A 26,015-nucleotide genomic window follows, 5' to 3' on the forward strand; every position below is an offset into this window, starting at 1 on the left:
TTTGCTTTTCTACCAATTTAATCCCTAGTACCTTAAGGCAAGGCTTGTTAGCATGACTCCAGCTATCAGCAAAAAGAGGTCTTAAACTTTGCCTGCCAAAGAGCTGAGGGCTGAGTGAACTCTCCCAAGGGCTGTGTAGTTTGTTAGGAAAAGGCAGCTCACACAGCTACACAATTGCATGTTTGTTATATTCCTTGGAGATTGAAAGCTCTGTTAGGTACTTGGCATTATTATTCTGAAGCCCCGGACAGCCCAGTGATAGGGGAAGATACGAGGAATTAACAGATCTGAAACTTACTATGTTGGGGAATAGTAACAGTGATTTAGGGCAGATTGTCACCAATTAAAGACTCCTTTGTTTAGTTGATATGTCTCTGTGTGTGTGCTATTTAGACTTAGTTTTTTCCTGTCACTTAAATATTCCTTTCATTGGGGGTTAGGGGGAGATGTTTATAATGGGCAATATTAATTATGCTGCACTAAGATACATTAGGGAGAATAGTTTGGTTGGGGTTTTTTTCGGTTTTGTTTTTGTTTTTAAATCCAATAGCTATTTTCTCGGGCTCTTCCCGATTACTGGAGAGGCTTTAACGAGATCATTTTAAACTGTGAGGATTTTTCTCCCTTGAGACTGTTGCCATTAGACCCCCATAAAATCTGAAAACTGCGTTTAGCCCTTCTCCGGTTTAGCTGCTGGCATGGAGCTTGAGAAGGTAAAGAAACACCTGGGGCTTTGTTTTTGTTTTTTAACAACCACCTTTGTTTCCCAGTAAATATTTTAATTAGAAACTAGTCTTTCTCAGGCACTTCAAAAAATGCCTATGAAAACAAAGTATGAAAAATAGATGTTTCAAGATCAGTCCTACTGTGTCCAGTCACTCATTTGTACAACCTTGAATCCTTTTATTTAGCGCCTGACTACAGGTCCTCGTTTGTACAACCCTGAATCCCTTTAGCGCCTGACTTCAGGTCCTCGTTTGTACAACTTTGCATCCTTTTAGCGCCTGACTTCAGGTCCTCGTTTGTAAAACCTTGCATCCTTTTAGCGCCTGACTTCAGGTCCTCATTTGTACAACCTTGAATCCTTTTAGCGCCTGACTTCAGGTCCTCATTTGCAGCTGGGAGTGGCGGTGGAAGTGGGGGAGGCTGCACTTAGATTGTATAAGTGTATGGTTTTAGAAGCTGTAGTAATACAGGCCTATTTTACGCATTATTTTAAAGGCAAGGAATGACGACTCCACATTTCAGTTCAAAATGACAGTGAAAGCTGGGTGCATTTCGAAATGGCACAGAAGTGGAGTTCTCTTATAGACTGCCAAGGAGACAGACTCAGGTCTGAGTATCTATCTATCTCCTAAAAAGCCACTAGGATTTAGTGCTAAAAATGTAGGCTCTGGTATCCCACTGAATCCAGGTCCAAACCTGAATCCAGGGTTATCACTTAACTACCTACATACAATATAGCTATAGGAGCTGGGGAAATTTATGTACCCTCCCATATGTCACTTTACCGCTAGACCTGAATTCCCCTGCAGGGCAGCCCCCGTTGGAGGAGTCAACATTATCCCCTTGATCTATTTTGCATGTTAAACCTTTGTCTAAAGTTTCAGTTGAACGAGGCATTCTGTGACAAAAGAGAAAAAAAGAAAGAAAGAAAGAAAAAAACCCAAATAAGTGCCTTGAAGGCATAGATCAACTATGTCTTGTTTATCTTATTAGCCACCGCCTCCTAGTACAATAGTGCTTTTATTGAATGAATGAACAAATGAGTGAATCACAAATAAATCCTCAATTGGTTCATGATGCAGCATTTTCCCAGGGAATTTTACTATGCTTTAAAGATTTTGGAAACTTCTGACAAATGTGAATTTTCTGACTATTCTAATTATGTAATAACATTTATTATGCTATTGATTCTCTTATACATAAATAGTAAATTAAGCTTAATTGATGGCAGTCCAAAAAAAATGCCCTAATGTTTTGAGTTGTCTTATTCTCTGAACAAAATGACTGAGTTTTTATTAATTTGCTGCAAAGTGTGGATCTCAAAACAATATTTCAGTTATTAGTAATCATATATATATCATATTACATCACACATATACAGACATATATAATCACATATTTGTATATATACCTATATAGTCAAAATTGGTTAGTTTTGTGTCAGATTTTCAGTCAGTTAAAAATGATATGCATCAAACTAAATTAAACTTTGTCATTCTAATAGTTATAATATAATTAATCAAGAGATATGAGTTAGCAATTGAGATTTGGAGTATAGTAGCGTAAAGGTCTAAACAGGTAAATATGAGTCCTGTGTTAAATACTAAGGGGCAGAATTTGAAACCATAGTATTTTTAATCAATAAAACAATTTTCATATTATTCTCTTCCCAAATTATCAAATTTTACATATGTACACATAATTTGATAATATGGGTTTCTTATTTTTCTATTCTCCTCATGGGAGGATTTGTCTGTATATTATCTCTCTGTCCTCTTATCCCTTAAAAATGTTACGTTCAGTTCTTCAAATCAGAAACCTGGGGTATCACTGTTGACATCTTTCTCTCTTTCAGCTTCAACCCTTCAAGAAGTTGTTTTGATTTTTACCTCCAGTGTATAGCTCTCCTTTCCCCTTTGTACCAAATCCAGTGTCATTATAATAGTATTACAATAGTCATCATTTTTTCCCCTTAATTACTACGATAGCCTTCTAATTGGTCTCTCCACTTCAGTTCTTATTTCCCTCTTCGTTTCATTCACGGAGCCACTAAAATGAATATTTAAATAGGATAATTCCAGCTCTGCTTAAAAACCGCAGAAGTGGCTTCTCATGGGAATTAAAATAAAAGCTGACCCTTTATCATGACTGCTGTGAGCAGCAGATCTGGCCCCTCCTTCGCCTGCCAATCTCATGGTGCACCAGTGTCAACCTGTCCCACTAACCAGAGTCTGAGTCTCTTAAAGATTTTTCTTCAACCTGGATTATTTCCTATGCCTGCAATACACTTCCATAGGATAAGTTCTATTCATTTTTCAGGATTTAGTTGAACTGTTATTTAAATTATGTCCTTCATTAGTTTCTCACACAGCAATCCTATCCTTTCCTTCATGTCATGTATCACGATTGTAGCTGTGTATCTATGCATGTGTTTATTTGACTATTGTCTGTCTCCTTCCCAATACCTTGCACACCATGAACGTAGGACTCGTGCTGATGTTAGCGCTATTTCAGATATAATACCCAGCATTCAGAAGGTGTACTGTAAATATTTATGTTCTGAATGCTTACTATGTCTTGGGCATTATTCTAGGCACTGGATACATAGAGTGACAAAAACAAACTTCTTGTTCTCATGGAGCTGACATTTGAATACAAAAAGCCAGACAATAAATAGATAAGTATATTCCTTTGATCAAGGAATACACATATATAATATTTCTATTTAGCAGGGCGCTAAATAGAAAGTTGGATTTTATGAAAGAAAGAACACGTCTCTCTTGCTCTAATCAGGGTCCCATACCTCAGATAGTCTCATTCTGTCTGTGTTTTTTTAACCCTGCCAGGCTACTCCTGAATGTGACTTTTGCTCTGGCACTTAGAAACCCTCATCAATGGCATTCTTTGTCCTCCTTTCCATTTGTACTGGCAGCTGAGAAATTTGGCAATTCCTCACATAGTGACTAATAGTAATACTTCTTTGCAGATGTAATGCACATATAAATGGCAAGTCCTGTACAAACACTAAATAATTAGTCTTCGTAATAACCCTAGCAAGATAGAGTGTAAAATGTTCTGTTCTGTATGGAAATAATTGAGCCATTGTGAATATACCTATTAAAATCACAGCATAGTGGTGGGATACATGGGGTGATTCTAAAATCCCTGACTTCTGTTTTTTGACTCCTACATAAACATTATCTAATACTCTATCAAATGGTGTTTTACAAAAGCTGCATTTTTCATTAATAAATCCATTTAATTTATAGTTGAAAGTGTATAAAAATCAAACATCTAGTAAGCTACTGACATCTTTAAGTGAGAACATATGATTTTAGCAGCCTGACTAACTTTGGGAGTTCATTTTTTATGACCTACCAGATTGCAAGTCTGCTGAATATTAACTATTTAAATATTGATCCTTATTGAGGTACGCCTTTCTCTGGAATGCATCATAGGTTTTAACGTAAATCTAGCATGCCAAACTTCACCCCTTTGTCTTGATGGCTTGGTGCCAGTGTGATACACTCTAGGGTACATCTTGTAGCACACATGATTCCTGAAGTGAAATAATGAAACCAGGAAACATTGACAGCAGAGAGCTGTGAGGGCTTTTCCTAGGAAGTGTCACTATGCTGTCCATGTTTCTGCAAAATGGGAATGTGGTTTAAGCTTGGACCCAACCTGGAAGTAATTCTAATCACTAAAAGAGCAAGGATGGCTTGTCCCGATTGCTGCCGCCCAGCAGAACACAGAGGCATGCAACTGTGTTTAAGCCTGTTCCTCCATCATATGTTGTTTAAAACAAAACCCAATAAATAGCTATTAATTACTTTCATTTTGGTAATAACTTATCTTTCTATTTGCAGGGCTTTGTATTCAGTGCTAGTTAAGATTGAGTGACATTTGACATCCATCCATACTATACCACTTTTTCAGAATGTATAATTTTTTTTTTAAAAAAGTACAGCTTTCCTAGGGTAGAGCATAGGAGGTTTGTGAATCTTGAAAAGCTGCAGTAGTTGAGAAAATAAGTGCTTTTACTAGCATACTTTCTTCCAGGATCTTACCCAAAGTATAATTTAAGGTTTCAAAATAAAGTTGCATGCTACAAAAAACACAAGTGGAAGATGACATAATTATTGAAGAGCATTCATAGATATTTTCAGTGTCAAATTTTAAAAAGTAAATATGTACCCTTTAGGAAATGATCATGACTAAATCATAACTTTATACAGAATTGATGTGTGCATGCATCATTTTAAATATCAAATGCCTTAGCTTTAGAATATGATGCTATAAAATAGATAATACTTCATGAAAGATTATTTTATACGTTATCATTTTAGTTTTTTTTTAATTGGTTAAAATATCTTTCTGGACATTCATCCCTTTGGTTGGAATGCTTTTAAAAGTTTGGAATTATGATTTTATTTTAAGAAATGTTAAGGAGTTTTGAAAAACATTTGTACCCCAGATAACACTTTGCTCTTCTGGGTAATGCTGTGAGCTTAAAAAGTAAGAATGCAAATAGTTACGCCTTTATGATATGCTTCCTTAGCTGGCTCCTAAAGCATATATCTTAATACAAAATAACCTGCAATAAGCCCTATTGTATTACCATTTCCTGACAAGGTGAAGATTAATGTTGTTTCTTGACCTACCTCACCACTGATGTAAACTGTGCTGCAAGAGAAATACAAATGTTATAGCACGGGTGCCAAGCACCCAAGTATGTGCTCAGTACAGATGTGTTAAATGAAAGAATAATAGTTATTTTAAAATGAAATACAATTTACTTATGTTAAGTAGACATTTAGATAACGATCTAAAAGTATCAAAGAAGTGAGTAATACAATTTCTGCTAGTTAAAGACAATAGAAGTGATTAGTGATTTTGGAAGCAATTGAAGTGTACATTGTAACCGAGGCAGGCTGTCTCCGAGCACCCTTAAAGTTGTTGTCTTTGGGAATACACTTCCTCATTTATTTTCGCCTCAGATATGTCCCAATTTTAAGGGTTTCATTCATTTTTTTCCCTTCCCCTGTCAACTGCTTACTACTATTTGCTGCGAGGCTTCATTGATAAAGTAGTCTTTTTAAGTAGAAAAATAAATTCCCAGGACTGCATATTCTCTTCCTCTGTTTATCCCAAGATACCCATTAAAATTCTAATTAAAATGCCCATATTTAATTAAGATGCTTATTATTGTGCAGCTTTTTCAGTCATTTTGTTGTTGAAATAGAAGAATCATAATAAAAGCACGACTTATGTAATCTGAATGATGATTTCTAATTCTCAGTATGCCTCTGAAAATCTGTAGTGGCCTCTTCCAAACGTGGAAAAATCTGAGAAGATACAAGAATACGCAATATATTCAAAGGTAGCCATTTGAGTGTCAAGAGGGAAATCTCTCACTCAACTTCGGTTCTACTGGAAAGAGGCTGACGTATTAATTATATCGTAATAGCTATATATTTAGAACTGTGCATACAGTGTTAAGATCAGATGCGTGGGCAAGTTGATCGTAAAGTGGGCTTGGCCTCTCCCGTCGCGGAGCACAGGCTCCGGACGCGCAGGCTCAGTGGCCATGGCTCACGGGCCCAGCCGCTCCGCGGCATGTGAGATCTTCCCGGACCGGGGCAGGAACCCGCGTCCCCTGCATCGGCAGGCGGACTCTCAACCGCTGCGCCACCAGGGAAGCCCATAAAGTCACTTTTTCATAGCCTTGTTATGAGGATTAAATGAGTGGATACTTGGCATGGTTCCTTACATAGTAAATGTTCAATAATCATCAGCCATTGCTAACATTATTATTATATTGCTAACAATATCATTATTCTTATTTATGTGAGGAGCTCTTCTCCTCCTGAGGAGCCTTAGATTATTAATTTCTAAAAGAAAATTTTGGGTCCCACATCTCCTAGGCCCCTGACTACACCAAGATTCTGTGACTCATGAAGCCAGAGTATTATAGTTCACATATGTTCACCACAGGATTAGGGAACAAAATTAATTTTAGGAGCATTTGAGACTCACCAAAATGGGGCAGTCATGAGACTGAAGTGCATTGATGTACAATCACTGGTAAGTCAAACCTTCTGCAGTAAGGGAGTGGATTTGTTGGAAATACAAAAGATTAGGAAAATTGCATTTTACAGTAAAATGGTGACATGGTAAAAAATTTTAAAAAGAGCACTGCCTTGGAAATCAGGATACTGATGTTTTCTTCTGGTCTCTTCCTGACAAATAACACAGGCTAGTGACAAAGCTGGGACTCAGTTGCCTCTATTTGTGGGATGGATTAGATGTTGTCAAAGACTCCTGCCCTTTCTATAATTTTATGTTTCATTCAGTTCTAAAATTTCCCACAATGCTTTTAAAGAGTGTGTTACAAATATTAAAATCTCCATAATATTTGAAAGTTTCCCTTTAACGTATTTTTTCACTTTGTCCCGTCTTTTCAATATTACCCAAATAGGTTGCAAAGTCAGGACTGAATTTTAGAATCCTTTTCTGAAAGCAAGTTTACTTATTCTGAGAACTGTATTAAAACTGATGTATGTTTTTTCAGAAGGACAAATGATTATATGTTTTGTTTTAAAGGATAAACTTTAGTTGGCCATTTTTTTTCGACCAAAAACTTCCAGGAGATTCAGATTCAGTGAAGCTTATGTTTTTTTTCTAATTGAACAGAATGAAAAAAAGTGAAAAGCAGTTGAGCCAGATTACATGCACCAACCTGAAACATAAAACAATTACATAAATATGGAAGAAATATGATATTAGGATGAACTGTGGTTTAACAACCTTTTTAGGTGGTGTCTACTTGGATACATTATATATGTTATCAAATTAATATGAAATCTTTTCAAAAGTTAGTTCCATATTTTAGAATTTCATACTATTTAAATCAAGAAACACTTGAGAATATACACTTTGATTAGTAGAGATGTTACAGAAGAAAAGGAGAGATTTTTTTTTAAAGGATCTGTGTTTGAGATTATTTATGGATACCATTGTTTTTTGTGCAAGATGCTGCCAGTCATTTGAATTCAACTTTTATTTTAATTTCTTAAATACACACATGAATTAAGAAAATTGGATAGTTTAACCAGAAGTTCATATCGTTTTATAATGTGACACGTACTATTTTTGAACGTTCAAGGCAAGTAAGAAAAAAAGTTGCTTTTATAGAAGAGAGAAAAAGATCTTAAATTCATAACTTTATGCAAGGTTGCCTGTCGCCATAAGCAATGCTAGAGTTCTGTGTTTCACAGCTGCAAAAATAATTACATGAGCATTATCTAAGCAACAATCTTTAATGGATTACATTTTGTTAGCTTTTCATTATATACTGTAAAAACCCAAATAACATAGTAAATGGAAAAAAAAAACCCCTTGATTTATCTGACTCAGACCTTTGATATTTTTGAATGACATTTTATTATTCATTGGTTTATTTGAGATATCTCAATTTGTAAATAAGATATAGTGTTACCAAGTTGGTTTTAAGCTCACCAAGCAGAACAGTTGTGCAAATTATTTATTTTTATTTGAAAAGTATTTTACTTCTGCATGTTTCGAGGGTGTTAAAAATTTTCAGAGGTATTATCTTCGATTAATAATGTGATCTAGCAAAAGCACATACTGTTTGTTAAGGTCAGTTCATTTGCTTTTTCTATAAACCTTACATTTTATTTGTGGTGTATTCTTAATACCTTATAGTAGTGTAAGTTCATAAATAGTGGAAGTCTTCGTACTCTGTTCTTAGAATGTGCTAACAGTAGCTGCAGTTTTCAGTTCAGCAAGGCTTATCTTTGTGTCTGTGTATTTTATTAGTAAATAGTGTGTCTATGAAGTTAGACTTACAACAGTGTGGTGTGATCATATTTCCTTTGCTTTTTCCTTTTACTGTTCTTTCCAAAAATGAGGACAGACGTCTCCTCTTTGAAGCGGTATTTTCCAAGTGTTAATATTGTCATATTGTGCCCAAGTTGTTGTAATATGTAGATTAAATAATGGTTTTGTTGGGCTTCCCTGGTGGCACAGTGGTTGAGAGTCTGCCTGCCGATGCATGGGACACGGGTTCGTGCCCCGGTCCGGCAGGATCCCTCATGCCGCGGAGCGGCTGGGCCCGTGAGCCATGGCCGCTGAGCCTGCGCGTCCGGGGTCTGTGCTCCGCAACGGCAGAGGCCGCGACAGTGAGAGGCCCGCGTACAGCAAAAAAAAAAAAGGTTTTGTTGAGTGGATATTAAGGCTTACTCAGATGTATGCACACATTTAGCTGGCATAGAGGAAGGAAAAGTGGAGAATTGTAAAAGAAAAGTGTAGGATTTTGTAAGTCTCTAAGCTTATTTGGGGTTTTGAAACCAAAATTTAAGGGTGACTTTTGAAATCGTAAGTTTTTCTTTCATTGTAGTACTTCATCCATGACAGTTATTTTTTTTTTTTTTTTTTTTTTTTTTTTTTTGTGGTACGCGGGCCTCTCACTGCTGTGGCCTCTCCCATTGCGGAGCACAGGCTCCGGACGCGCAGGCTCAGCGGCCATGGCTCACGGGCCCAGCTGCTCCGCGGCACGCGGGATCCTCCCGGGCCGGGGCACGAACCCGTGTCCCCTGCATCGGCAGGCGGACTCTCAACCACTGCGCCACCAGGGAAGCCCCCATGACAGTATTTTTAAATGTCATTGAAATGGAAAGACATTCATTCCACTACAAAATTGTAGTAGCAAATATTTAATTCAATAGATTTTTAAAGATAAATATTTATCACTTTGAATCTGTGCACTTAACATACCAATGAGCATATTAAGTATCAAATTAGATTACTAAAATTGTTCACCTTTTATTACACACCGGGGGAAAATGCGGCGGGAGAAAGGTAACTAACATTTTTAGACTTTGTATTGAAGTGTGTATTTCCATGCCTGCTTTGTAAATATGGAAACAGAGGTATTAAGTAATGTGTTCGCGGTTACCTACCTCGTAAACAACAGAGCTGTGATTTAAGGCTAATTGATGACAAGTAATTCATGATTTCTTGGTGTTAACAAAATACTGAAGACAATTATACTGTATTAACTATTTTCGAAATACATGTTTGATTTATTTTCTACATTTTATTCCAATAATCAAAGTGAATAATACTGGTTCACAGTATGTTAGTATTATATTAGTATCCAGTTAGGATTATAGTAATGAATTGTTTCCTCCTCTAAAAAAATGTTTACTAATATAAATGGGGTTAATAATATCTCTTATTCTGAGCAGGTTTGAGAATTAAATGAAATAATGTGTACTCCTCACCAAATCCACAAAAACTAAAAAGTACAGAACATACAAAGTGACATGGTTGGTAGCAATGCTGTCATCATCACTGGTGCCTTTTAACACTGTCCCTCACTCAGTGATAATGGAAAAACAGATAGTGTTTTGAATTTAGTCACTTTGCAAGCATGTCTAAAGTTTTTGTAATGGACATATTTAAATTATAGTGACTATATACTGTTATACACTAGTTTGAAATATCTTTAAAATATCTCAGTCAAATGCATGCTTGGAAGTATATTTATTTTTACTTTTAATATTTTTGCTTGTATGCATGTGTAATCCATTTAATAACAGAAAGCATCATCCCAACGTGTCATGTAAGTAAAAGGAGGGTTTGGTTATATTCATTAGCACATGGATGAGAAACTGTAGGCAGTAGACAGAGAAGAAGTGCAAGTTAGAGATAAGCCAAATGCTAACTGTGAGGGCACTAGGCAGCAAAAAACACTTGCCCACTGGCCTGTGAAGAATATCAAATTATCCCTGTCGTGTGCTTAAGGCCAGATATCATTATTAAATTGCATATGTCTGTAAGTAGATATAGATTTTCCAAGATGTACTCAGATAGCTGTTAGTAGTCGTTTACTAGAATAAATGTCTCCTTCGCTGAAGTTCAGAGATAAGGACTGTATATTTCACCGTTGAGTGTAATGATTTAATCTTGTGCCTGCAGTACTACGGGATGACTTCAGACAAAACCCTTCCGATGTCATGGTGGCTGTGGGAGAGCCTGCAGTGATGGAATGCCAGCCTCCACGAGGCCATCCGGAGCCCACCATTTCGTGGAGGAAAGATGGCTCTCCGCTGGATGATAAAGATGAAAGAATAACTGTGAGTATTTAAGCCAGCGGTGGGGGACATTTAGAAATCCAACTGTGTATATCTTCACCAAAGAAGAAGAGAAAAAAGTAGGTGCTTTCAAATACAGGGTTGAGTTAACTCCCATTTTCAATTCTTTCTTCTTTTAAAATAAATATATTTCAGTTCTCCCTGTGTTGACATAAAAATAAGTGAGGAAAATGCGTGTTGTTTAGTTTGCTATTCAGTAAAAGAAGACTTTGATTTCTATGTAAGTATCTTAGAGTTAACACTTTTGTGTATGACATAATTATTTGCATCACTCAGGGCATATCACATTTCTAGATGGTATAGTAAAAATTTATAAATAGAATTCAGAAATATAGTATATTTCCAGAAGTCTTCTTAAATCCCTTCAGAATTTTTATCTCTTTCTCCTTTTTAAATTGCTTTTCTGTTCTGTAGAGTTTGATATCGTTTCTGAAAAATCAAATCTCATTCTGAATGATGGTTAATGATGGATTGATCTCATTCCAGAATAAAATAGTGTGACTAGATTACTGGATTTTAAGTTTCTGCTGTGATGTGAGTAGAGAAGTATGCTGTCTGTAGTAAGTAATGAGGCGTTTTCTTCTTGACAGCAGCGATTCTATGAGACTTCTTTGCTTTTTCTATCTTGTAAGGTGTTAACTAAAGTACCTAAGTAAACCAACTCTCATTGATTCTATGATTGTACAACGTTCCCCTTTACTGTTTTCTTTGTTCTGCACATACTGTCTATCTGTTGTGAATTTATGAGCCAACATTTAATGTTTCCCAGGAGAATGTGTGTGTAAGGCAAAGGTCACTGCTAAAGTTGTAGAAGAACAAAGTTATAACACAGACCACATAATCCTAATAAATGCTTGCACTGTTCCTGAATAATCAGTTAGCAGATTAGCATGAAAGTTAAACAGTGAGGAAAAAAAGAGAAGGTTGTGATGGACAGGGATTTAGAGACCTTGAAAGAAAATCAAGCATTTTTCCTGCATTGATCCGAATTAGAATGTGTCTGTCAAATGATTAATTCTAAGAATTGGAGTGAGAAAGACCTAGCTGTACTCTTAGGAGATGCTGACAAGCCACATAGCAAAGTGAATTATATTTGGAAATATTGTCTCAGGGAAATAGAGTCAAGAGAGCAGGGGAGTAGAGATTCTGGGACCAAATGCTTCTCCTGTTAGTGATAACAGATTCCTTTTAGACTTATGCACAATTAAGATAATATTTTCCCCTTTAAAAACTATTTTAAGTCATTTGATGACCATTATCTGTAATTTACATTTTCCTACCCTAATAATTCAAACTCATTGAAACCATTATTATCCATCTCCTCCCTCGTGTCTTTCCCGATTACCTATTTGTATTTAATACAAATTAATGATAAAATTCTCGGCATTGGAGATGCAGCATTAAACAAAAATCAGTGAATGCCCTTCTGGAGTTTATATTCTGTGGTTAATTATACAGATAAAACCAAAATAGATAGTATAACATATAGTAGAAAGGTGGGGAGGGAGAAATTGGGAGATTGGGATTGACATATACATACTACTATATATGAAATAGATAACTAATAAGGACCTACTGTATAGCACAGGGAACACTACTCAATACTCTGTAATGACCTAGATGGGAAAAGAGTCTAAAAAGGAGTGGATATATGTATATGTATAACTGATTCACTGTGCTGTACAGAAGAAACTAACACAACATTGTAAATCAACTGTACTCCAATAAAAATTTTTTAAAAAACCCCAAAACTAGCCAGACTGTCTAGGACCTAGTAGACATTGTAAATAGTTTGGCTTTTCCTCGAAGCAAGGTCTAAAGCATCAGAGTTTTCTCAGCAGAATCCTCCACTCTCTGCAGTACACAGTGAAGGGCGATAATGGCCGACATGGAGAGCACAGTGGGAGCTTTTGCAGTAATCCAGGCAAAGGGGAAATGGTGCTTTGGACCGCTCTCTTAGGAGGTAGTTTGAAGAGGAGAGGTTATATTCTGGATCTGCTGTGAAGCAAATGCCGACAGAATTTGCTAACAGATTGGATGTGGCTTGTGAGAAAAAGAGAAGGATGACCTTAATCCATTGGTCTGAGCAACTGAAAAGGTCGAGATGCCATTGACGGAGATGCCATTAATTGTAGAAGGAGAAGATTTGGGATGGGAAGTATCAGGAACTCAGTTTTAGACACTGTAATTTTGAAATTCTTATTAGATATCTAAGTATAAATGTCAAATAGGCAGTTGGAAACACGAGTCAGAAATTCAGAGTTGAGGTTGAGGCTGGAGAAAAATTTGAGTTGTGGTAGACATAACAAGTACTCATTACCATACAGTCCTCCCTTCCTTCTGGGCAGATGAAACACTTCCCAGCTTCCTTGCTACGGGGCAATTTCGCTGGTTCAGCTTCATGAGCTATGAGTGAAAATTAAAGACGTTAAATACTAGTGGGTGAGCTTCCAGCGCTCTCTCTCTTTACCAGGTGGCAACCAAGGAGGACACATGTTCCAGGACACCCAAAGAGCCTGGGTCCCTGAGTTAGGTGTAGTAGAACTTTCCACCCCATACCTCTGTTTTCCCATGGTGAACATGCAGAATGAATGAGAAATTTTTGTTGTATTAAATCATAGAGAATTTCCTAGCACAGACTAATGTAGCTTATCTTAATGAATATGGGAGTCATCAGCATGTACATATTATTTAAAAACAGGAGACTGAAATCACCAAGGGAGTGATTATACATAGAAAGGAAGAGAGATCCAGTCTTCAGCTCTCGGGGGAAAAGAGGCAGAAGAGCAGTGGAGACTGAAAGGGAGTAGTCAGAAAGAAAGGAGGAAAACTGGAAGGGCAGCCAACTGAAGATAGTGCTTTAAGGAGGTGGCAATGACTGAATCAGTTGCAGCCAGTAGATCAAGTAATGTAAGGATTGAGAACTGACCATTGGAATTGACAACTCGGTCAGTCATTAATGACCTTGACAAGAGCAGTTTCAGTGAGTGGGGTTGAAACTCACTGAACTGGTACCAGAGAAATTGGAAAGATTGAAATCAGACACGTTAGAATTGTGTAGACAATTCTTTCTATATTGTATCTAACACAACAGTTAAAAGATAAAGGTGTTGTGGTCTCACATTTTGAAAAGTCTTAGTTAATCTTAAAGGTTTTGTTTGGTGTGTATGCACATGCGTGTGTGCATTTTTTGTGATATTAATAGTTTGAAACTGCTGTAGTAAATTTGATTTTTTAAAAATTCTTGGAACTTCCTGTTATATCATATACTGAATTAGAAGAAATGTTATGGTTTATGCCAAAGTGCTTAATTTATTATAGGATTTGCATTTACATTTTGCTGTCTAGAAGATGTTACGCTGTAAATAAAGGGCACCAATGCCCCCCCCATTAGTAGCTTATAGTCAATATAAGAACCAACTGCTCTCAGGAATCAAACAATTTAAAGTTGCAATAACCTATGACTATGAAACGATGCCAAGATGTTAATGTATAAATAATTGTAAAATCATTTAAAAGCTGTCAAAATGATGATCCACGATAGTGTTCCATATGCCAGGAAGTTGTAACTTCTGAAACTTCTACTGTTTCTAAGACCATCTGTGTGTTTTGTGTAAATTATGACTGTTAAACTGATAAAACACTGGAGGTAAAACACATCTATACATGCAGGGAAATGAATAGATTAAAAATCAGCAGTTTGGATACAAAATTACTGCTCTTATTTAGATCATAATTGTTTTTGTTGGGTTTCTTCCTTTAGGCAAAACTAAAATTGAGTAATTAAAACAAAAACTTAAAACAGAAACAGAATGCCTGATGTTATTTCTAATTTTTTTTTCAAAAATTCGAAGTAAATTTTTAAGAGATGTTGGTTATTAGATATTTTATGTGAATCTTCTTTCCTGAGCTTTGTTTTTGAATGATTGTTTTCATTTCTATTGTTAAAGTACTTTGCCAAATGTGTTGAGTACAGACAAACAAGAGATTAAAGCACATAATATCTTTATGAAAGACAAGTGAAGATTGCATGGTTATTGCTACAGTTTTGGTTATAGGAATTTCTAGAGTTCTTTAATGTGGTGGCTTTCTTTGTTGAAAATTTAAAGTACAACTCTCCCAGCTGTGAGAACAAAGCCACACCCTACAAAAAAGGAAAATATGTAATTGAATTGTAGCTGCACCTGTATTTTTTTGATGTTCTTAAGTCATTTCTTTTTACACTGACCTGTATTCTGAGCACCTGAGAAGAGAATCTTTTAGAACTTTTTTGGCATATATTTCTTAGAATAATTTGAAGGAGGCCTTAGATGATGTTTGTCTCTAGTGTTCGTTCTTTTTTTTCTAAACCTTAGTGTATTTAGCACGAGAAATAGAAGTAGTTTAACTGGCAGGCTGGATTAAATAGGTTTACTTCATATGTCTGAGACTTAGTCATAACCATTATTATTAATAAATGAATTTTTCTCATAGAGATGAATCAGAGGACCAAAGACTTCTTTTTGATGTAGAATAACATTTTGATGTACTTTATAAAAAATGATATATAGAGTTTATTTCATTATATTTTGGAAATATTGTACTTAAAGTCAAGATTATTTTGTATGAGTGAAAAACTGAGAATGTTAAGGTTGGAGAAAACAACTAATACTAAATATTGAGACAAAAATTTGTGTTCAGTTAAAAAACTAAAATTGCCCTTGAATTAAAGAAAAAGATAAATACAGTTGAAAATACATATCGCAAATAATTTCCTAGATTAAAAAAGATCTGAATTATGTATAAAGATTGTCAGTTACAGAATTATGTTGAATAAAAGCTGACAACTAGACCCAAAAATGCCCAAGAAAAATTTTAGCATGATTTTGGGTTTTTGAATGGAGTGAATCATCACTGATAAAGAGAGAAGAGAAATTTACTAATGTCAAAACATTGTGAAAAGGTATTAAGCTTATTAAAAAATTTGCCATTTATTTTATATTTGTAGACCTGGGTAGTTTTAATATTGTTACCTTGGCGAAAAGTTAAGTGTGTTAAAAATCAGGCTAGTTGTGGGGGGGGTCACACAACTGCAGAATGTCTGAGGCATCAGTTTCCCATATCTTTTGTATTGGCTCTCTACAAAAACAAAATGTTCCTGGTGGTAGCTACAGGAATTGCAGGCATAAAGACAGAAGGAAATAGCCCATCTCTCACGGAAGATTTAAATAAAACTTATTTAATTCATTTATAAGCATAAAAACAAATGTATTCATAAGTTAAATGTATTAAGGTATCCAATAGTACCTAGGTGGTACTAATGAGACAAGATCAACTGTATGGTTTACTTCAACATATGATAAATTGGTATAGCAAATTGATACCATTATTTTAACAAAACAAAATGACAGTTGTATGTATTTGTATATGAGATCTGATGATTTATGACTAGGAATTAAATCTTTGGACTTGGATTGATAAATTAATATTTATAGGAATAACAGTAAATCTTCAGTACATGGAACATAGTAAATATGCAATAAATATTTATGTTACAGCTCTTCTGGAATGTTACAGCTCTTGTGCTTAAGTCTATCATGAAAACAAACTGAAAAAACACCATTCTATTTTTTTCAATCTGAAGTTTTCCAAACAAATGTGTTGAGTTTTAGAAATGGTTATTGTAGGGACACCAACAATTTACTACTCTACCAGAGTAATAACAATAGCTATTGTGTATTGAGCACCTGTCATGTACCAGAAACTTAATATTATCTCATTTAATCCCCTTTAAAACTCAATGAATAAGCTATTTTCTTTCCATTATGGCACACTTATACCTGTCAATTCAGTCTTATGGATAAGAGGAGGAGGATATTGATATTAAACCCTTAATGTAGCACTTACTATGTGCCAGGTCCTATTCTAAGCACTTTATATATATTGACCCATTTTATCCTGACCCTGTCACATAGATACTAAAATTTCACTAGTACAGTGGTTAACTCCAATTGACTGCGGGGACACCTGCCTTTTGTTTTACTGACAACATTTTCTATAGGTCCTATAGATTTTGCTACATATATTAAAGACTGATTTGCTATCAATGCAAATTTCAACTCAGAATGGCCGTAACTCTTAGTTTCCGTTGTGAAATATTGTCTTTGAGTTTGTAAAGGTCTGGAGAGATTAGTTCACACAATGGAGGTTATAGTGGTTTTGAAACTAAGCTTGGTACATTTGAGAATTAGTCCATATTATGTCCGGTAATAAAAACTGTAACATAACAAAGATCTATAACATTTGAAGTTTGGTAGTTTCACAAACTATGGCACAGAAATGGTCAAGTTCGACCAAAGGTTATAGTTCAGATAAACTAAAATTATTTATTCTGGACACTAGAGGTCTTACCTAAAAAGATTTTAGGAGATTATCTAAAGAGGATGATAAATGACTGTTTGCCATTTGGCATTTAGGGAAAGAAGGACTTATATTAAAAGGGAATGAATCAGAGAATGATTTAACTGACTGTACTTTATAGCTAACTGTCCAAATTGTGGATTAGTTAGGTTCTAATACCATCAGCTGTACACACGTCAAAAGTTATTGCTGAAAAATTAAGCAATAATGAGACATTACATAAATGAATGGGAAATTAAGTCAAAGAAAATATTGATGCAGTAGCTTCACAATTTCGTATAAATACAATAAAATATTGTAAAAACTAATATAGTAACAATACAATGTAAATGGTAAGATCTGCCTGGACTCAATTCTGAAATTCCAGAGTAAGTTTCTTCAAAGTAACCTTTCACCGTCATTTATCCTGAATTATTTCATTATAGTATTTAAAAGAAGAGCTTAAAAGACATTCTTTTCATGTTCGAAACTCAGCTTTTTAAAAACATTTTATTTATTTTTATTTTTGATTGTGTTGGGTCTTCGTTGCTGCGTGCGGGCTTTCTCTAGTTGCGGTGAGCGGGGGCTACTGTTCGTTCATATTATGTCCGGTAATAAAAACTGTAACATAACAAAGATCTATAACATTTGAAGTTTGGTAGTTTCACAAACTATGGCACAGAAATGGTCAAGTTCGACCAAAGGTTATAGTTCAGATAAACTAAAATTATTTATTCTGGACACTAGAGGTCTTACCTAAAAAGATTTTAGGAGATTATCTAAAGAGGATGATAAATGACTGTTTGCCATTTGGCATTTAGGGAAAGAAGGACTTATATTAAAAGGGAATGAATCAGAGAATGATTTAACTGACTGTACTTTATAGCTAACTGTCCAAATTGTGGATTAGTTAGGTTCTAATACCATCAGCTGTACACACGTCAAAAGTTATTGCTGAAAAATTAAGCAATAATGAGACATTACATAAATGAATGGGAAATTAAGTCAAAGAAAATATTGATGCAGTAGCTTCACAATTTCGTATAAATACAATAAAATATTGTAAAAACTAATATAGTAACAATACAATGTAAATGGTAAGATCTGCCTGGACTCAATTCTGAAATTCCAGAGTAAGTTTCTTCAAAGTAACCTTTCACCGTCATTTATCCTGAATTATTTCATTATAGTATTTAAAAGAAGAGCTTAAAAGACATTCTTTTCATGTTCGAAACTCAGCTTTTTAAAAACATTTTATTTATTTTTATTTTTGATTGTGTTGGGTCTTCGTTGCTGCGTGCGGGCTTTCTCTAGTTGCGGTGAGCGGGGGCTACTGTTCGTTGCGGTGCGTGGGCTTCTCACTGCACCTAGAGCACGGGCTCTAGGTGCACAGGCTTCAGTAGATGTGGCGCGCGGGCTCTAGAGCGTAGGCTCAGTAGTTGTGGCGGACAGGCTTAGTTGCTCCACGGTATGTGGGATCTTCCTGGACCAGGGCTTGAACCCGTGTCCCCTGCATTGGCAGGTGGATCCTTAACCACTGTGCCACAGGGAAGCCCTATATTCTTAGCTTCTAAGCTAAAATTTAGAGATGAACAATGCATGCTTTTCCCATTTTTTTGTATGTGGCTTTGTGACATGAACATTTTTGAATGACTTGTATTATTCTTTGAGATTAGCTGTGTCTTGAATTTTTAATTTTTTTCCTACCTGTCTTCAAAGCAGCATGCTACAAAATGTTTTATATGTCCCATAGATTTTCTTGTTACTTAGTAGAAAAAATAATTTAGATTATAAAGAAATACTTTCATTATAAGTTATTTCTTTCTATCAAATCCATAGTCCAGAAACCATTTTATTGTCAATTTCATCTACTTATCAAGTAACCGTATTGAGACTTTATTCATTCTTCTTTGAAAATGTGGAAAAAATTTCACAGCATCTCTGTGTTTTAACGTGATGAGCAAAGGTTAATTTAGTAGCCTTTTCTTAAGGTTTTTACTTAGATGGGATGACCAGCCATCCTGGTTTGCAGGGAACTGTCCTGGTGTTAGCACTGAAAATCCCTAGTCCCAGAAAAATAACCCTCAGTTCTGGGACAACTGAGACAGTTGGTCACCCTAAGCCTAGGTGGTTTAAATGAATTGATTTATATATGAATGAGAAATCTCATTCATACAAGGTAAATAAAATGTAGTTTAAATAGAAGAGTTGTATCTATATCATTTCTTTCATAAGCAAGTTAAAGTTTTGAAAATCATTAGTGAAGTTAGGAGAAAAATTCAGTTATACATAAAAAATGATTTAACACCTCCCATTCCTCATGCTAAGAGGTACAATTGTTAGAATGCAATATGTCATCAGTTCTTTTTCCAGGCCTTTTCTGCTTCCTGTGTGTCTTTGTGGGCTTCTTTGATTTCCCTTGTTGGTGTGATATTTTGGTGAAAAGCAGCTGACTCACATCCCATCCAAATCCCCAGTGTCCTCCAGATCCTTCATAAATGTGGCATTCAGCCCTCTCCTTGCCAATTACTTCCTTTCCCCCCAATTCCCACATGTCTCCTTCCTAAGCCATCTGCCCCTCCGCCCTTCCTTCGATTAGTGCTTTCCTCTGGTCTTCCAGCTTCTTTCATTGTTCAATGTCCGTTGCTTCCTTTTCCCCTCTGCTCCCCTACAGGAAATCCACATGCTTAATGCAGCTGATGTCATAGAGCCCCTTTTCCCTGAGAAGTTAAATTTGTGTTCCTGAAAAATAAATATGTAGTTCTGTTGTGTGAAGGTCAAAGGAAACTGGTGTATTGAACCAGAATTGTTTTCTGCCCATCTTACATAAAGAGTCATTCACATTATATATCATCTTTTTTAAAGAATAAAAATTTTATTCATGATTTTTTAAAGACTAAGAAATCTTTTTTAAAGAATAAACATTTTATTCATGATTTAAATATAAGTTTATAATATGAATCATGGGACTGAAGAAATGAGTTAAAAAGTAAATTTACATCCCATCCTACTTAATTTTCAAATTTAGTTATTGGAGTACAGTATTAGTAAAATTAAACAGTTTCATATATTATAAGACAACGTTTTAACACCTATATGCATGATTTTATGGACGTTTGATCTCTATAAATTTCATCATTTCCATCTGTGAAATTAATTGTCTAATAATACCTATATTGGTTTACAGTGTCCTTGTGGGAATCCAGTGAGGAAATACATGTTATATGTCGTTTTAAATGGTGACACACTCTGTATGTGTTAGTAATCAGTATTCTGGTGATTATTGTTGTACCTGCCTGAACTCTGGATAAATTTAGCAATCAATAACTTGATGGAAAAGGAAAATCGGGAACTGTTTATGCCACAGCAATTTCAACTTTTCTGAATTAACAAGAAGACCATATGTGTATATGAAAACAGACCCAGCATTTTTTCTCATCCAAATTTCTATTTATACTGATTTACAACTGTGAGAAAATCAATTTCTACAGAATCACCATGAGTATTTAGTGCAGGTGAATATTATGAGTAAGTAAAGTTTTCAGACTAATATTGATATTAAGAAACTAATTTAAAATCCTATGTTCACCCCTACTGTGAAGTGCAGTAATCAACTGGGGGTTCCACAAGAGAATTAAGCCCTAATGCCCTAAGGCATCCACTCTGTGTAATAAATTGACTTTTCTCCCGGGCATCTAGAACAATTCTAGTTATGTACAATTCTCAGGGGAATTGAGAAATGCTCTGATTCGGATGAGGTTCATTGGTGGAGAAAGGCTGGTTTATCTTCCTAAGGAACATCCTGAACCTTTCCAGAAACTCGTAATTCTATTTAAATAATTAAACATACACTCATCGTGTTTGGACGCTGAAACTAGAAAAAAGAAAGCCAGGCATCTCAGGCCTACCTGTGAAGCCCAAGTACTCTTTTGAAAGGATTTTAATAAACTAAGGGCTTCTCAGTTCTAGCACACAAATTAGTTTCGATGACAATATAGTTATAAATATAATTCCAGTGACTATTTATTTGATTATTGCTCTCTAGATTTTCATTATTTGTGTGTTAGATGTGCATTTAAAAGCTTGGATACTAAGAGTTTGCAGTACCGAATTATGAAAGTCTTTGCATATCCAATTTCGTCTGCCTGGAATGTTTTGACGCCTACACCGTCTTTGTCTAACTCACTCATTTTCAAGTTCCAACTTAAAGGCAAGTTGTTCAGAGGAGCCTTCTGCAAAACCCTACTCTGCACTTGCACACTAGATTTGACTTCCTATTATCTGTTCCTTTTCCTTTTGCTAAATATTTCTCTTTTAACCTATTACAAATCATTACTTATATATTACTCATCGAATATACGTGACACATAAAGCCCAGCCGTATTCCCTCTGTCTTGTGGTTGGAGCTCAATACATATTTCTTGAGCAAATATTAAATGAATGAAATATAAATCATAATAATGTCTTCTAGTATACTCAGAACTGAAAAGTTGCTAATATGAACATACTTGATTCTATTTCCATATGCACTTATATATTTACTTTCTTATTCCCTTATAAATTGGAAAGGAGTTATCATCCATACCATTTATTTTTTTTCTAAAGCACGTTTTTTTCACTGCCTTATCAGCAAGAGAAGGAAGAGATATTATACAGGTTAATTATGTGAGTAAATATATTTCTGTAAGTGTGACTTACAGATACTTACAGAATCTTAGAGATGGAACTGAGGAGAGATGGTAAATGGGCAAGTCCCTTCATTTTTAAGAAAGAAAGGGAAGCCAGGGGAGTAGATTTGCCCTGAGTCACTTAATGGATCTGTATCGTGAGTCAGGAATAAGAGCCAGACCTCTCAATGCCTGTTCTGATTTTCCCATGATGAACTAGACCTGATCACCCCTTCTCAAACAACACTTAAATTTAAGATGTTTCCTAACAAAAAATCCACAGGTAAAGTGTTTTACTGGACTCATTTCATACAATTTTGCTACTTGTTTTGGTCCTAAATTCAGTATTTCTTATCTTAGTACCAGTTATAGAAAGTATTATTTTGGGCTTCCCTGGTGGCACAGTGGTTAAGAATCCTCCTGCCAGTGCAGGGGACACGGGTTTGAGCCCGGGTCCGGGAAAATCCCACATGCCACGGAGCAGCTAAGCCTGTGCTCCACAACTACTGAGCCTGCGCTCCAGAGCCCGCGTGCTGCAACTACCGAGCACACATGCCTAGAGCCCGTGCTCTGCAACAAGAGAAGCCACTGCAATGAGAAGCCCAGGCACCGCAATGAAGAGTAGCCCCTGCTCGCCACAACTAGAGAAAAGCCTGCGCTCAGCAACAAAAACCCAATGCAGCCAAGAATAAATAAATGAGTAAATAAATAAAAATAAATAAAGAGAAAAAGAAAGTATTATTTTCTATATTTTCCCTTATTATTTTCAATTATTTATCCATTGGGTACAAACATGGCCTTGTGTCATGTTGATTAATAATTCTGTATGCATTTTTGCTTTATCAATTATGTTTTTAAGAACATATCTAAATTCATCTTAAGTGATTGATTATCTGAGATGGACTCAGGATTTCATCCAATAAATAAAAATAAATTACAGCAATTTAAATACTAAGTTAAGGTTAACTTATGGCCATCTTGGGAAAGTCTGAAGCTCCTTTTTTGAAACTGCATTAATAACTAGACCTTGGTCACATCCTTTAATTGTTGAAAATACTAAGCTAATAATATCTTCCCTATTTATTAGGCTCATAATGAGACTCAAACCAGAGCAGTGAGAGTGTTTTGAAGACTCACAATAACTGCCTTATTGTAAGGTGTTATTTTAAGTAGTGCTGTCTTGATTTTCAGTTACTGTTCATTCTGCATTGATATTAATAACTTGGAGAGGTAAGAGACCAGAGATTTTTAAGTTCAGAATGAAAAAGAACCCTTTTGTATTATTGAGCGGACAAAACAAAGCAAACAAACAAACAGACAAAAAACAACGCTGATAAAAATGGTATATCCTGTTTCAGTTTTTTTAAGTGTACAAATATATGAGTCTCCTTCTGGATGCCATATACTTTTAGGGGGCCTCTGTAATTTATAGTCTGCGTGCCCATTTTTGTCTGGGTCCCTTGAGACACCTAGTTGTAATTCCTAATAAAATCCTTGTAAGTCCATATAAAATGACTCAAGTACCGCAGAGAGGGTGCAAGTATGTTTGGATGCAGAGATAAAGTAGCAGAGGCTAAAGAGTGCCAGATAAAATATTGTCTAGTTTAACAAATAATCTGTGGTGACTTCAGGAAACGATATACTATAATTTAACTTTTAATTTTCCTCTAAGGAGTGTAATGAACTTCCATATGAGTAAAAGTCCTAACGTATGTGAAAAATCAGAATACTCTTGAACAGTTTTGGTATTGTACAATGTAGATTTTTTTATCCAGCTTTGTGTTAATGTTGACTGTCAGTACTCTTTTAAATCTCTCAAGATGATTCTGGCCTTCTGAATTTTTTTTCCAAATATGTTTCCTCCAAAACAGTTTTGGATATTTTTCCAAAATCTAGTCCCACCCGAATGTTAGTTTCAGGAGCGCCTGGCAGATGTGCCTAAGCCGCCTTCGGTATGGAATTCTGCCAACTCCTGAAATTCACTGGGCCCAAACCTGATGTGGACGTATACTGCCGCTCAGCAGCCATGATCCTTCCGTCAGAGGAGATCTTCCAGGAAGCAGAAAGTGTCTCAGAAATTTGAGCAAACAGCTAAAAAAGAGTTATAACTCATAATTCAAAGTCATTATCAATACAGTATACTACCAGAAGTATTATAACTCTACAGAACGAACACACGTGGTCAGAGACAGAGCTCCTAATAGGAATTTCTGATTAACTTAGATAGCTGACTTACAAATGTTGTTGTCCCGTTTGTGTTTTCCTTATAATGCACGCTCACTCAAGCAGCTGGGTTTCTTCACGTTCCAAGCACTTTGATATATTTGATCAGGCCATTACATTTTTCCAAATAGCCAAGGACTAGTGGAATTTTACTACTGTCTGGGAGCACTTTGTTTAATTATATGTTAAAGTAGTTTGCCAAATTAAAGGTGCAGTCTTTTGTGGTTTCAAGGATGGTGTTCCAACCAGTTTATTTTATTTTCAATGTTCTATTAATCACGGATGAAATGTTTCTCTAAAGATATAGTTTTAAAATTTATCTTAAAACCTTGCTTATAAATCTTGCCTATAATTTGGAAAATATTTATATGATATCAGAGTACTTTTTCGTAAATTCTGTTTTTAAAAAGTTGACTTTGCTAAATGCTTGTGATTTTGGTGTTTGCTCATGATGGCCCAGACATAATTTTATTTTTCTGTTTACCACAGGAGGAATGAATTGTAATCTTTAAAAGCAAAGTAGTAGATTCAAAAGTGCATTTGATTGTACAGCATTCTTTCCTTAAAACATAGTTCAAAATGCAGAAATCAAAGAAATTATTTTAAGCCTTTAAATTTAAAATTATTTTTAATCTGAGCAAAGGGGTTGGGATTTCCTTTTCATAGTTTATAATTGGCTAAAATTGGTTTTATCTATTTCTCCAACTTGTTCATATTGTCACTTTTAAAGAAGCTCTCTCCAAAAATAATCCCAAATCTTATGCTGAGGCTGATGTCTTCTCTAAACTAATGCTGATTCTGCATTTCTTTTGTCTAAAGGTGAGTTGTTTTAAAAGTACTAATACTCTGTTGGTAACATCTGACCACTTCAATTTTTATCTCCTTAAGCCCGAAGAATTTGATAATATGATAAATCATACACTTGTAAAATAATCCGGTGTGCATTAACAAAATTACTAACAGATGGCACAGGTTTCCTCTTCTTAAATCTTACAAATCTAGGTGATCACAAAGCTTTAAAGGCTGATCACACTAGGAAAAGGCTCATGTCTAAGTCACCTTTAAGAGCATCATCTTGAATGGGACAATTTCAAAAGCAGGTGAACTCAATCTGTATAATACTGGTTGAAAATAATGGAACTCTGTCTCCTTGAGTGGATAAAGTGTAATTTACTAAGGAAACCATTATTTCTTATTTCTTTGCCTTTTAACATTCATGGTGTCACTCTTCTCTCTCCTAGATACATCACATCACCATATTGCTACATACATCATGCTTATAAAAGATCATGTCAGATTTTCTCATCTTTATTAGGAAACTTTATAAATATTCTGTTCAAATTTTAAATATACCATAGTAATAAGTACATGTTTATATGGGGAAAGAAGAGCTATTCCTCTGTGTAGGAACTAACGTAAGATATTTACCGAACTAGATTTCGCCTGCAAAGAGCACATGCATATGTGAAATGTAAACATGCACATCTTTTCCACTGGCAGCTAGATGGATTAATGGCAATTAGATTGGCTATCCCAATCACTCAGGCTTAAACATGGAGTGTAATAGATGGAAGGCCATCAATCTAACGGGCTCAGGGAGGTCCACCAATAGCACCTATTTCTTCACCAAGCCATTGGTTCTCGCAATCTATACGATACATTGCTAATTTGTAGTTTGTGTCATGAGAAGCACAGAAAACATGAGCTCTTGTTTTCTGTCCAAAAGAAAGTGCACTATGTAAACTTTACTTTGGATTTATGTAGAATGAACTCCAATCGCTTACTAAATGATCTGGAGCAAGTTTCTGATATTCTCTGAGCGTTAGTTTTCTCATCCCCA

General features: G+C 35.4%; 1 protein-coding gene across 1 annotated transcript in view; it reads left to right on the top strand.

Moving 5' to 3' along the window:
- Positions 1 to 26,015, top strand: part of ROBO1 (roundabout guidance receptor 1) — a 415,029-nt gene that overhangs the window by 235,851 nt on the left and 153,163 nt on the right. The window contains exon 3 of the mRNA XM_055086128.1: positions 10,732 to 10,889. Within this exon, the coding sequence (XP_054942103.1) occupies positions 10,732 to 10,889 (158 nt within the window). The remainder of the gene's footprint in view (positions 1 to 10,731; positions 10,890 to 26,015) is intronic.

Source organism: Physeter macrocephalus, chromosome 1 (genome assembly GCF_002837175.3).
Source record: "Physeter macrocephalus isolate SW-GA chromosome 1, ASM283717v5, whole genome shotgun sequence".
Taxonomy (NCBI): domain Eukaryota; kingdom Metazoa; phylum Chordata; class Mammalia; order Artiodactyla; family Physeteridae; genus Physeter; species Physeter macrocephalus.